This window comes from Athene cunicularia (genome assembly GCF_003259725.1).
Source record: "Athene cunicularia isolate RWA chromosome 5 unlocalized genomic scaffold, athCun1 chr5_part1, whole genome shotgun sequence".
Lineage (NCBI taxonomy): Eukaryota > Metazoa > Chordata > Aves > Strigiformes > Strigidae > Athene > Athene cunicularia.
Window position 1 is genome coordinate 4976014 of NW_020799101.1, and position 13570 is coordinate 4989583.

At 44.1% G+C, this 13570-nt stretch overlaps 1 protein-coding gene across 1 annotated transcript in view; it reads left to right on the forward strand.

The window, feature by feature from the left end:
- Positions 1-5993, forward strand: part of TMEM260 (transmembrane protein 260) — a 32317-nt gene extending 26324 nt beyond the window's left edge. Inside the window, exons 13-16 of the mRNA XM_026849200.1 lie at positions 637-813; positions 1342-1395; positions 1810-1900; positions 2982-5993. Of these exons, the coding sequence (XP_026705001.1) occupies positions 637-813; positions 1342-1395; positions 1810-1900; positions 2982-3254 (595 nt within the window). The 3' untranslated portion in view covers positions 3255-5993. The remainder of the gene's footprint in view (positions 1-636; positions 814-1341; positions 1396-1809; positions 1901-2981) is intronic.
- The last annotated feature ends 7577 nt before the right edge of the window (positions 5994-13570 follow it).

Genomic DNA, 13570 nt, shown 5'->3' on the forward strand with positions numbered 1-13570 from the left:
AGTATTTGCTGATTTTTTTGTTGTTGTTTTTGATACAATTCGTCAGAAAAAAAAAGGAATGTTCCTGTCTACTCAAAATTGTGATGGTTGGAGAGCAAATTGCTGCTGCTTCTCCTTCGTGAACATTGTGGCCAACTGATTAGCATAGAATGAATGTATTCCAGGAATAATCATCATATAAAAATAGCTTAGTAAGAGTGGAGAAAGGATTAGATACTCACATGAATAGGAATAGCATCTGCATTTAGACCAGCCGGGTGAGCCTTGCGAGTGTGGGTAGGCAGAAGAGCCTTGCCAGGTGCTGCCGGGAAGAAATGGGCTTCTCCGAAGGCTTTTGGCATGTTTGTGAGGCCCAACATAGGGGAAAGGATGTCTCTCCTGTGCGGGCTGCAGAAGATGTGCGATCCCAGATGGGGTGTTCACTTGCAGCAGGCGAGCTGTTTCCCATACTGACCCAAAGACGTGCCCTTTCTGATGTGAAATGTTCTGGGTGGGGATCCATGCCGCAGAAAATGTTGTGCTGCTTAAGACCTGTCTGCTGCACCGGTGTGGTGTGTGTGGTTTGCTCAAGCACGCGGCATGGCCCACGGTCTCTGGCATGGCTTCAGGATTGCTCTCTCTGTTTTTTGTTGGCAGTAAGGAAGTGTTTGTCTGCATAGGTCTTCATGAAGGTGACTCGACCTGGAGAAGGAGCTATTCTCTCTGGCCGTGGGGTACCTGTGAAAAGTTGGTTCCTTCTGATGTTGTTTTTGACCCAGAAGAGTGGATTCATCTTACAAGAAATCTCTATAACTGGACTGAAGACTATGGCAGGTATGAGGCAGAGGTGACTGCTCCTTCCTGCTCATCATGCTTCTGCCAGCATCATAGCCACATCCCCTGCAGTGTTAGAGAAATTAAACATGATAATCATAATGTTTTGTCTTCTGGAACATACAATAAATCCACATGTGGTATTTGTATTAGTGTTAAAAATAGAGAGGACATTTCTAGTCAAATATCAAGTCCAATTCTAATCTTAAAACTTGATTGGGAGCCAAAAAACATTGAGGACTTGGGACATCCAAAGCTTTAAATGTCATAGACCGAACTGGGGGGGGGGGGAGGATGCTGTGAAACACCTGATATACCAGAGGCTCCTTCTGTGGAAAGAGAGGAATAACGTTCTATGAATGACTGAGGATCAGCTGAATTCCCTGCTGTCAGAGCCGTAGGCTTCAGGACGGGTTTTCGTCTGCCTGGGAGGTCTGTAGCTGCCTGGGTTGGAAGGGTTAATCGCGAACCGGCTGAAACGCAGTGGCATGGATCTGATGGCTGAATTTTGTTCTCATTCCTGTTTAGTTTCAAGCCCTCTTCCTGGGAAGCTGTTGCCAATGAGGAGATGTGGCAAGCCAGGTGATGCTCCTTTGCTCCCTTCCAACAACCGGTGGGCGATGCCAGCTCACTGGTGTGGAAATACACACCAAAGCGGGCAGCTCGATGGTGCATGGCCTTATTGGATCTAAATGTGCCAAGCTTTGGAAGGAAAAGGTTGGCAGAATGTGCATGGCCTCCGGCAAATCCTTCAGGGGAGCCATCATTTTGTTCACCAAAAGGTTCTGCTCAAAGTGTCTTGAAGGAGAAGAGGGTAGTTGGGACATAGGGTGAGAAAATAAATCATGAATTCAAATTTGTGTCACTGATGACTTAAATGGAGCTGCTGGTGTACTGTCCCATACATGGACATGTTGAAGATGTGTGTATAACCGTGTGGTGTGATCTGGTTATATTAAGCAGCTATTATATGGAACTTTCTCTTGATTTTTCTAGGATGAAAACAGCTTTCTTTATATTTGACCTTGCAGAAACTGCCAGCGTGACTGCAGAAATGAAATCACAACTTTACACTTTTGCATACACCGTAAGTCATATATTTGGGTTATGAATGATCCCTCTAGTCTCCGTCCTTTCTTTCTTTTTTTTTCTTTTTTAAATTTCTTGATTCCACAGAAATACAGTCTTCCTGTATAGGTCGGCAGTCCTGTAGCCTGTATTCTTCTTTGTTCATCCAGACTGGGAGCATAGCAGATTCAGAGAGTTCAGGGATTTTATCCATTCCTACTTGCCCCCTCGCTCACAGAGGATGCCAGAACCTAACCAGTCAACACCCTGCTTTTGCTCTAATTATGTTGTCTGTGCTGAGCTCCAAACCCATGCCAAGAGATGGCTTGTCCTGAAGTCCCCTCTATGCAGTTGTCCTCTCTGTCATTACACAGTCATGCATCTGAGCCAGCAAGTGTAAAATCCGACAGTCTTCTCACCGCAAATTAATTCTGCTGCATTTCATACCAAAGAATAACACCCATAAGCTGGTGTAGGTATCTCTGGAAATACTGGACTGCCCAAGATGGGAACAAATGCATAAAGCAGTCGGTATGTGTCAGCAGAGAGGAGTGTTTTATACCCCAGCAAAGAGTCAACAAATACTTTCCTTTCAACTCTTGCCTGTTTTGCTGTGACTTTTGCTGTTCTGCAAAGTTCTGGGGCACGTGCCTGCAGCTGAGCTTATCAATATTCCCACTCAAGTCAACAGACTGATTAAGTCCTGTGGAAGGCATCCTGATCTCCTAAAATATTGAGTAAATATCTTCTAAGGTGTGGCAGTTAAATCTCTTTTTCCCCAGCCTGGTGTAACACCTCTCTCGGGGAAACGCATAATGTGTGGTGGGGTTTTCACAATAATCAGTAATGTTTCTAAACGAAAGGCTGCTATAGGAAGGGGAACATTTCAGCCCCCCTTGGATTTCCAATTCATGCTGTTGTACTTTGTATGGCAGACATGGAGTGAGTTACAGAAATGCTTCAGCTCTGGACTTGGACATCTAAATAAATAGCATCTGTTTCTTTACGGGTAGTTTTGAAGCACTGTTAAGAGTTGTTGGTCCCCTTCATTCAATTAATTTGTTCACTTTTCTTTTTTTTTTTTTTGGTCTCTTTAACAGTCATACAAAGAAATTGTCAACTCTCATCCAAATCACCCGGTGAACTGGCACAAGAACTATGCCATCGCCTGCGAGAGGATGTTGCGTCTCCATCAGGTGGATGTGGATCCAGAAGTGTTGCTCTCTGAAACTGTGAAGCATTTCCTTCTGTACACTGAGAAAGCAGAAGACGATCCCCAGCGCCAGGATATTCTGCAGGCTGTGAAGCACCTGAAAAAAGAGCTGCAGGGGCTGAGGAAAATGAAAGAAGACCTGAGGCAGCGAGCTGGGTAGTGCCTGGTCCTCAACCTGCACGCTGAAAGTTTGAAGTCAGGACTTAAAATCTGAATTAGTCCTTGACAAAGTGAGAATTGTTTTAAAAGGCAATAGAAATGGCAGCGGAGAGGAAATCAAGTGTGATTGCCTCTGCAGGAACGTACTGTTGTTTGGTCTTTGATTGCTGTTGCCAAATGAACTGTTTCTGTTGTTTTGTGTGCGGGGGAAAAAAGCTCATCACTAAATAAAATCCTGGGTTTTGAACAGGAGAGATTTCTTTTAAAAGAAACCTGTGAATCTTTTACTGTGAATATCTCTTATTTTAATGAGTGCAGATTCCTTTATAGATGCAAAAAATGTATTTAGCCTTTAAATGTTCCTTCTGTTACTGAGCCAAGAGATTTTCTCCAGCCGTTTTGCTTTAGCTGTGCTGTGTCTGGTTTTGTGGTGAGGGGGCAGCACGGTTGGGTAGGTTTCCATCAGGACAAGCACGTGGGATGATGCCCTTTGCAGGAGCCTGATTGTTCGCTGTTTGGGATGTGCTCTGTGCCCAGGGGTGCTGCAGACATGATGTTCACCCGGCGTGGGATGGTGGGTAGAGACCAATCCAGCTCCTTCTGCCTCCCTTGATTTGCAGGGATGGTTATTTCCATTACGCTGGGATTTTATGTTGGGAGAGAATTTATATTGCTCGAGTTTTCCAGTGACGAACAAGCAACTTGTGTATTTTCCTTTCCAGAGTGCCGTGACTATAGGCAGCAGCGTGGTATCTCCTGCTTGGGGCAGAGGGACCGTGGTGCTGAGACCCTGCGTAGGGACATGAGAGCAGCTCCCCTGGGACACTGCTCTCCCCCGGCCTCATGGCATCTGTGCTGTGGCATCTTCCTGTGCAAGTCCGTAACGCTCAACCAGTCTGCCATGTCCTCACAGGTACTGGGGATGCCAGAACTGCAGTTTCAGAGATGGCAGGGGCTTTAACCAAAAAAGAATCCATTTTCAGTCTACCCCAAAAGCCAAGCAACTTGATTAATGAGCTTGGCTACTTGTTTTCAGAAAAAAAAGGCAGACCCAAAATAGCATGTTTTTCAAAATGTCATTTAACATGTACTTCAGATGCTTAAAACGGACCCCAAACTCTGCTGTTGTTACTGGAAAGTTGTGTTCATCTAAATTTTCAAACTTGGTTCTGTGAGATCTCAGCCCAGTGTTTTATTGGAGACAAATTGCTGTCAGGCCAGGATTTCATTTGGACTAGTAAATTTTTCAGAGAAGAAAGAAGTACTTCTGTGAAGACTGCGTTATGGGGTGGCACCTCTGAAAGCTTCCCAGGGCTTGGCAGAGCAGATCAGGATGTGTGCAGGAGCGAGGGGTGATGCAGGTGGATGTTCTGTTGATCTGTAGTTTGAGGTGCATGTAGGTGCAGATTTAGGCTCGTGTGGCTACTAACCCTAATAGGTCCTTTTAAAAAACTATTTTTGTGGTTCTCTCCAAGTGCCGATCTCCCCAGATTGACTTGCCTTGAGTGTTGCCTATATAAAAATCAAGCTGACATCTAAGAATCTCTTAGCTCTGGTTGCAAAATAACATCCTTTAGTTTTCTCCCTCTCGTTCTGATTTATTTCCATAGTATGATTTCCATAGCAATTCCCCCTGTTACTTCTATAAACGATTCCTGTACAAACAGCAGATGAGAAATGAGCAATAAAAAGAAAGAAAACTGCAGCTTCTGGGTTGCAAAGCCACAAAGCAGAGTGAAGAGAAGGAAGAGGAGCGGTTCAGGGGTGTCATTTTAACTCTTTGTGTTGTAATTGACTACATTTCAGGTCAACCGTGCCTCACTTAAATCTCTTCCTTTTTCTCAATCCCTGCAGAAGTGTTTGTACAGAGCAGGAGAATATCATACATTCCTCCGTGCAGCTTTCTCAGGGCTGGCTTTCTTCTCCCTTCTCAAAATCAGTCCTTCAGCCTAGCAGAAAAGCATTAGGAATCCAATTTTTGAATGCTTTTGTTACCTGCATTATTGAAAATCCATTCAAGCAAATATACTGAGCCAAGGGTTTTCTTTATCTTGATTAGATGCCCCTCCTTAGCTGCATAGTCTTGAAATAATTGGAAGCTTTTGTGGATTCCACTATCTACTTGAGAGAAAAGAGGGGCTGGACAAAGGTATCCCAGCCTGCAGCCCGCGTCGAGTAACGTCGTGTATTGTAATAAAAGCAGCGATGCAACTACAAGGAGAACTTTCCCACCAGCAAAAGCCTTCCCAGGTGTGAAGAGCAGTTGGAAAAGCGATGCTTTTTCAGGGAGCAAAACAGAACTGGTTGCAAACCTGCTGTTCACGTGCGCCGTGTCCGTACGAATCGCATGCACGTGTGATACAGGTGTCCGTGTTGAGAGTTCAGCTCGAAGATATCCCTCTTTGCGATGGCCGATCGCAAAGGGGAAAATATTTAACAGCGATAGAAGTTACAAAATTCTGCTCCCTGCATCTGCTCAGATGAGATTTGCTGGTGCTTGTAGATGGAGCAGTTGCGTGGATGCTTCTGAGCCTGTTCGCTAAAAGGCGGTGCTGAGGGATGCTGGCAGAAGTTTAATTTTTATCAGCTCCTCTTAGGTGGCACCCTTAAGTTTATCAAACAAGCAAAGCTGATTTGCTCTTCATTCATCTCAGTTGCATGAATTGGTTGCCAAGTAAACAGGATTTTGCATTTTCCTAATTACTTTCATATTTGTGTTTTACCTCTATTTGTTCTCTTGCAAAACCGGTCCTAATAATTAGTCAGGCTCCTGCTGCCTAGACCTTAAAAAAAAAAAAAAAAAAAAAAGGGGGGGGAGGAAAAAAAGACTTCTGAGGGTTTTTTCTCCCTTATAAATTCATTTTTGTTACAAGCATCTTTTATACATATTACTAAAGGGAGCGCACTAAGAAATGCAAATAATAGTTCTTTATTTTATTATGACAGTTAATTAATAGCAACCTGTTTTAATGAATAAAGTCACTCAGAGTCCTTCAGCACTTCCTAAGTAGAGGCCAGAATCTGTAGGGATTCTTTTTTCCCCCCCATTGTATAGCTCCGAGACTCCGCGCACTATATAGGGCCTGTATAGAAATGCTCGCTAATGAAGAGGGAGGGCGAGGAACTTGTCTGCATTCAAAGATCACTGGTGAGTCATTCAGCGAGAAAAGGCCCCTTGCTAGGAATAGTCACAGTTCCGCGGCATTGTGCTAGCAAAAGGGTTTGATCAAAGGTCTCCTGCCGAGCTTGCATGGTTTCCTTTCATACGACGACCATAATTAAAACCACTAATTCTCTTTTAAAATGCTGCAGGATGCCATGTAGGCATCTGTCTGGAGTGTCCTTTGTGCTGTCGGGAGCTGTTAAGGACCAGCGCCGAGGGCTTTTCAGCGACATGCCAGTCAGGAAGGTGATTCGACATAAGGGTGCCTCTGAAGGCTTGACAGGGCCTTGACTACACAATTCCAGCTGAATTTGCCCCTTGTCAGCTGCCAGTAAATAAATCTCAAAGAAGAGTGGGGGGGGAAAAGCTGAAGTTTCATTACCTGATCCCCGGGGCTTTGTTGGTTTTGGCATCGCCCAGGGGGAAGCCCTCGCCCCTTGGGGCCAGGGAGCTGGAGATGGCCATTGGAGACCCCAGCGCCCGGGCCGTTTGAAGACCGTCAATACTTGTAACAGTTCAGCTGTTAGGAAGACAAATAAATGGAAGAGCCCATTAATCCCCTTTGGGTACTCGGTGCCTTTTGCCCTTTTATCACAGCCTTATTAGGTTCCTACTCATCTTGAACCAGGAGGGATGAATTGAAGTTGTTGAGCGCTAATTGGCAAAGACTTTTCATCGCAGGCCAAGAACTTTCACTGACTTGAAAGTAACTTCACCACGGGGAGGATCAGCAAATTTTTGCCACGCCATTAAAACAAAACCCCCAAATCCCGTTGGGATTCAGTGCGGTGTTTAAAAAAAATTAGAGAGGGGGGGGAAAAAAAAAAAAAGGCAACTGCTAAATTGTTTTGCTTGTCCTTAATGAGGATGTTGGCAACTTATATTTGCCCTTTAAAAGAGAGTCATGCAGCCGGACGGGACACAGGGTGATCCGTCCTGAAACACGGTTGAAATGCACGTGTGTTACATGTGTACACCTGTGTTACCAAAGCCTGCTCACGGGCCAGGCTTCCCAAAACCAGCCTGGGAGATGATCTGTAAGGTGGCATCATCATTCTTGACAGTTTGCTGAGGTTCTGTATGTCCAGGGACAATTCCAGCTGCCTTCAAGTCATCCCTGGGCTTGGTGATGGGATTTGTAGATGGGAAATATTTCAGTGTGGAGGCGCTTGGATGTTCTCATGTGAATTATTTTTTTAATGTTGATTTTGTAAATGCTACGTTAATTTGAACGTACTTAGAACCCTCTCTCCCCATGTTCCCCATTGCATATTTTAAATAAAGAAGAAAACTTCCGCCAGGTCGTGAAAGCATCTTATACGTGGTAAGTGACAATGTCATGGGCTGCCTCAGCCTGGAAGACATTGAGCTGGGGATTTTAGAGCACAAAATCCTACTGTTGTGTTCCCCGGCCTCTGCATTTGGGGAATTCATGAGACAAGGTGCCCACATTAAGGCATGTGTGTACCCCAGGAAGCCCACCCATGCCAGAGCCCTCACCATCGTTCAGGGGACTTCCAGGACTGGGAGCTTGGCACGGTGCTACATGAGCAAACAGGTGAATAAAGCTCCTGCACCAGTCACTGTAGGGAATGAAGACGTTGTTGTCAGTACCCTCCAAAAGGCTGTTTGGTCTGGGTCTGCCCAACGAAGCCGGAGCGAGTGCTCATGGAATCACCCCTGCCAGGTGGCTGCGAGATGCTGCTGGCTCCATGGCCACGAAGAGCCACGCGCTGAGGATGGAGGACGCTGGTGGCACCGTGTCCTCCGCGTGTTGTCCCTTCCATGGGGGTGTTAGAGTGCTCTTGGGTATTTTGGAGGTGTAACACATCGCTGCTGTTCAGATACAGCTGCTGAACTTCGGGGAAAAAAACATGTAAGAGGAGCATGGTTTTGTATGGTTTGGGGGTCTTTTTTGTCATGGCCTTTGATTTAGCAGTAAAGCCACTTTAAAAAATGGTGTCTGAAAAACTTCGGTGCTCATAAAGCTTCCCCAGGGACAATCTGCTGCCTGTTTCAGGCCAGAAGAACTTGTACACCCAAATTGTTCCCATTTTTATTCCTAAAATTTATTATTTCTCCTTTGCTGCCTCTTGACGCTCCTGTTATATTCAAACTTTACATTTCAATAAAGGCTTTTTCAAAACAGAGTGAAACCAAAGAATGAATATAAATTGGAAAAACTTTATTCAGATGTGTGGAACTGGGGGAATTTGTGCTGGTGAATGGCTGGTTGGAGATGGTGCTCTGTGATTGACAGCCTCCATCCATCCAGCGATCCTTCACGGCCTGCTTCTAACAAATCTGAGATTTTTGCCTTTTGTTGGGTTGAACAAACCCAGTGCAAACATACTGGTTATCAGTGGATTTTATCAGTAAATCCTTGTTGGTCAAACAGGAAAAGTGGGTTTTGCTGGTGAGTGAGGAAGAGACACAACGGCCTCGAGGAATATGAAGGTCAGCCTGGATACTTGGTGTACCCAGCGTTACCATTGCTGGTTAAAAAACAAGGGGAGTAAGGTACTTCTCAAGAGAAGTTCTCTGTAAGTGATTATTTCCTGCCAACATTTGGGAAAGAAAAAGTAAGAATTTGCTACTTGATTGCAAGCTGTGGTTTGGCATTGAGAAAACTGGATTTGTTTAAAAATCCACAGTCATAATTTTGATCCTTAAACTTAATTGAACTAATTCAATTAGACCATGCCAGTCTTGCATTTGATTGAAGGCTGCACTTTGGTTTTGCTAGAAGGTAAGAGTGAACCATGAATAATTCTGACTAGGTATGAAAGAGGATTTTTCTCTCTTGCAGGGGCCTAGGAGGGAGGTCGGAGCCTCCCTTGGCACAGCGTATCACACTGCCCAGAAGTGCTATTTTTTGCACAACTTCTCCTGATATTTGGCCAATACACCCTGCTTATCCACCTCAACTCCTCCAAATCTACTGAGTCCTATGTTCTGTCATTGAAAAATTGGAGCCAATGACATGACATGAGGAGGATCCAGCTTCTTCAGTTGCTGTTTTATTTAGGACCCTTTGGGTAACCGTCACCTGCAAATAAACTTAATTACAAAAAAGCATACGAAATGTGGGCAATATGGGTCAGGTGTTTTGTCCTGGTTTGTGGAAGGCAGCGTTGTATCGAGATCCCCAGCACATGAGTGACCTCAAATATCATTGAAAATATTGGGGTTTATTGTGTTTTTAAATTCAGTGACATCATTTACAACATCTTAATTCTTCTTCTTGTCCCTGGTGTTAAAAGCGACTAGTTTTAAGAAACCCCGGGGACCCCTAAATACCCTTTTTTTCTCCCAACCGGGATCTCGCTTTTTACCATTTCCTTAATGTTTGCAGCTAGAAATGCAGCTTAAGTGGCATTATGCTAAGTAATTATTCTTACAGGATGTGAAATGAAACAAATTTTGCTCAGCATGAAATTATTCCTGCCACGTATGGCGTTTGGTGGCAGATTTTTTCATTTGGACCGTAAACAAGGCTCGGTGGCAACGAAACAACACGGAGCGGAGGAGGGGGGAGCGAGGAGGAAAACACTACCAAAGGTAAGTCCTTGTAGCAAAAATATTTTTGGCTGGATCAAATATTAAACCTGCTACTACAAATTTCACGCTTTGCATTCCTAAAGCAGATGCCAAGTGATGATGCCAAAAATTAATTGGAAATAATATTGCTTGCCTTGTGTGCTCTATCCAGCAGAGGGCACAACGGATAAATGATGTGTGCGTTGTTGAATTCGTCGGCGCTGATAAGGCTGTTTGTAATTATTTCGGTAAAAATATGTAGCAACATGCTTGTGTGCTTATTTACATTTGGGGATGTGGTCTGGAATGGAGGGTTTAGATTTATAACTATTCCTCCCCCCCATCAATACATAGGAGACTTTCATGTTTTGCCCGCTTTATGTTTTGTTAAATTGCTGGGTTTGCTTGTTAAAGTACAGTGAACTGGTTCAGTGTTTGGATGATATCTTGAATTAAAAATTGAAACTGCTAACAGGGAGGCAATGCATCTCGTAGTATTGTGTTCTGCCAGCAGCATTTTTACCTGAGTTTCTGTCGGTAAATGAAAATGTCATTACAGACTGGGGAAAAAAAAAAAAAAAAAAAAAAAAAAAAAAAAAAAAAAAAAAAATTATAATGAGGTGAATATTGTCCCTTTTATTTATGGAAAACGGTGAGTTTCTTATTTATATATAACAAAATAGTCATTGGGAAGAGAAAGTTTCCAGTTAGTTTCACATACTATAGCGTAAAGAATCTATGATTGTGTTAAGCAGGAGATAGATGGGGGAAAAGATGTAAGACAGGTCTAAAACAACGGTTTAAAAAAATCTACTATTATTTGCATTCAGTGAGTTACGCAATTAGCAAAATGGACTAGGACGTTTGGGACACAGCATCGCATTTGCTAGTTCAAAATGGGTAGATATTCTTCTTAAATACAGTCCTTTGTACTCAGCAAACACATCAATGAGGAACAAGCATAACCCTTACATCATCTGTCTGATCAGGGAAGAATTTTTTTTTCATAAATGGTACAGGTCAGAAAAAAATGTTAACATGTGCTTCCCACCCAAACCTTGTCCAGAAAGCCCGATACTTCAAATTATTCCCACTGCTTCCAGTCTCCTTTTCTCAAGTACAGCTGAAGTGGGCAGGAAGGGAAGGAGAAGGAAACGTGTGCTAGAACAAATGCAACACTGCAGTCTTTCTCAAACGACTGAAAAATATATTTCACGCTGCTTCCTTCCAGTTTCACAACATGTAAATAGATGCTGCCTTGGAACAAGTCAACATTTGATGCAAGCAACCTCAGAGCTCAATCTATGCAATAAAAAAAAAAAAAAAAAAGTCCCTATCTTGTTTCAGGGTTATTGTTTAAATCAACACTTTCCAACTGTGTAGATTTTAGCTGGAGGTTTTTTTGCTTGTTTGTTTTGGAGAGGAGGGGGTTGTAATTTCCCAACGTATGGGAGATAAATGAGATGTTTAAAGCGCCTCAGTGGAGTGGCATAAAAGCTGGGAAATCAGAGAGATTGTAAATCTATGTTTGTTTTAGAAATAAAATAAAATAAATCAAGCAAGAGCAGGTTAGAGCTGCTAATACTGAGCTGATTAAGAGCAGCAGTTACATAAAAAGCAGCTAGAGTCCATATTGTAAGTAAGTATTATTGCAGCCATGAGAAATGCAGCTCCAAAGCTTTTAAGGGCTGGTATGGTGTGCGCTTTTTTGCTTTTTTTTTTTTTTTTTTTTTTTTTTTTAAGTGCTGATGAAAGGTATGGGATTGACAGCTTTGCAAACTCAGTGCTGCTGTTTAATCACATAACCCATGGTAGTGCCTACAAGACCTGCAGGAGCAAGTTGTCCCAGACGTTTGGTAACTCTGTTTTTAGGGACAGAGATCACCAAGTCCCCCAGTCCAGGCTGGGAGGGTCTGAGATCTACTTGTAAGTATCTACTTGGAGAAAGCAGCCAAGAACTCTTGCAATCCCAAGCCATTCCGCAATCGTTGTTGGGTTGGCAAGGTTGTTCCCCAGACCCCGAATGCCTCCCACACCTTCTACCAAGCTTGAGACTGGTGAGAAGTGGAAACCCACAGCTCCAATGAGGCAGGAAAGCAATGGGTGCTGCTGTTCTGTTGTGACCGACCCAAGACCCCCAGAGTTGGAGGTACAGAGGCTGAGTAGGAGGGAAAACTGCTCTTGCTTTTCCATTTGGTGGAGTTTCATCCAGAATGTTGGACATTTGCAGCACTGCCTCCCCTGTAGGCCCACTGGCAGGTAGTTCCTTTACACTTAAGGAGACTAAAAGCTGTGGAGATTGGCTGAACCCATTACAAGGAGTTTTTGTGTCCGCTTCCCTTGGTAAGAAGAGGCTGTTTGCCCTCCACAAGCTCAGGGCACCATGGCCCTTGCTCTGGCAACGCACTCTCATTAGCCTGTGCACGTTCTTCATCCCAGACCTTCCATCTGCAGGTCTTCCTCCAGCATTAGCCAAGGTGAATGTCCCGGTGCCTGGGGCTGTCTCTCTCCCACCGAGTTATCCAGGTCAGGTTGATGGCAGTGGGCATTTCTACCACTCACATGCCAAAGACAAGGAGGAATTCCTACTGGGAATTCTGGAAATTAGTGGGTTTGGAGGGCAGTCAGTTTTGATTAGACTAGGTCATTGTTTCTGTCGTCGAAACATTTCCTTGTGATGCTCCATTCAGCCATCGGTGAAGTGGTTTGCCTCATTTGGAGGCGTATTTGAGCCTTTTGGTGTCACAGCCTCCCTCCTTATAGGTCTATTTTAAAACGGAAACTGCCCATGTTCAAAATGAGAAGTCGTATGTTTTGTTAAAAAAAAAAAAACAAAACCCACCCCTGCATTTACAGACCTGAAGTCTGAAAATCTAAAATTGTAACAATTATGTTTGCTTGCTTTTTTTTTTTTTTTTGGTACATTTCTAATGTATTTCTTGTGGCTGAAATGTCCTGGAATCAATGTAAATACAGCAATGGTTTTGGTGTCTCAGGACTATTTTTAATTTAGCTAGTGGCTATTTAAAATGTCTTATGTACCTTTCCCTACCACAGCAAACAAGATTTCAGGTCCGTGTGGGGGTAGGTAGATATATTTACCAGTCCTTTATTACTAGAGCAGAGAAATACAAAAATGCAGGAAGAATAAAAATTACTTTCTTTGCCTCATGGTCTTCTCCAGGGTCATGAACATCACACTGGGAGATGGTGGAGAGGATGAGGATTTTGCTAACGCAGCTTGTCCCCAAGCTGTCATTGCTGGCCCACACTCCCCCAAACTGCCTTATTGCTCCTGTCTGCTGGGAAACCCCCACGTCACTGCTCTGCCCCCACTCCTGCCCTGACCCTGAGGTATGGGATGGAAACCCTTCCATGGTTTCCAGTCATGCCCAGCTTGGGTTGGAAGGTCACTCTGGAGGACCAGAACATCCCTGCAACATCTTTCCAGGTTTCCCTGGAGAGGCAGTTGCCTCTGTTTGCTCAGCTTTAATGATGTCTCATGGAAAATGGGACATATCCTGACCTGCCTCCTGGCTGGGTCTGCAGATTGAGAACAGCAGGGCATGAAAGCACCTCTCCAGATCCCCCCCCCCCCCCCCCCCCCCCCCCCC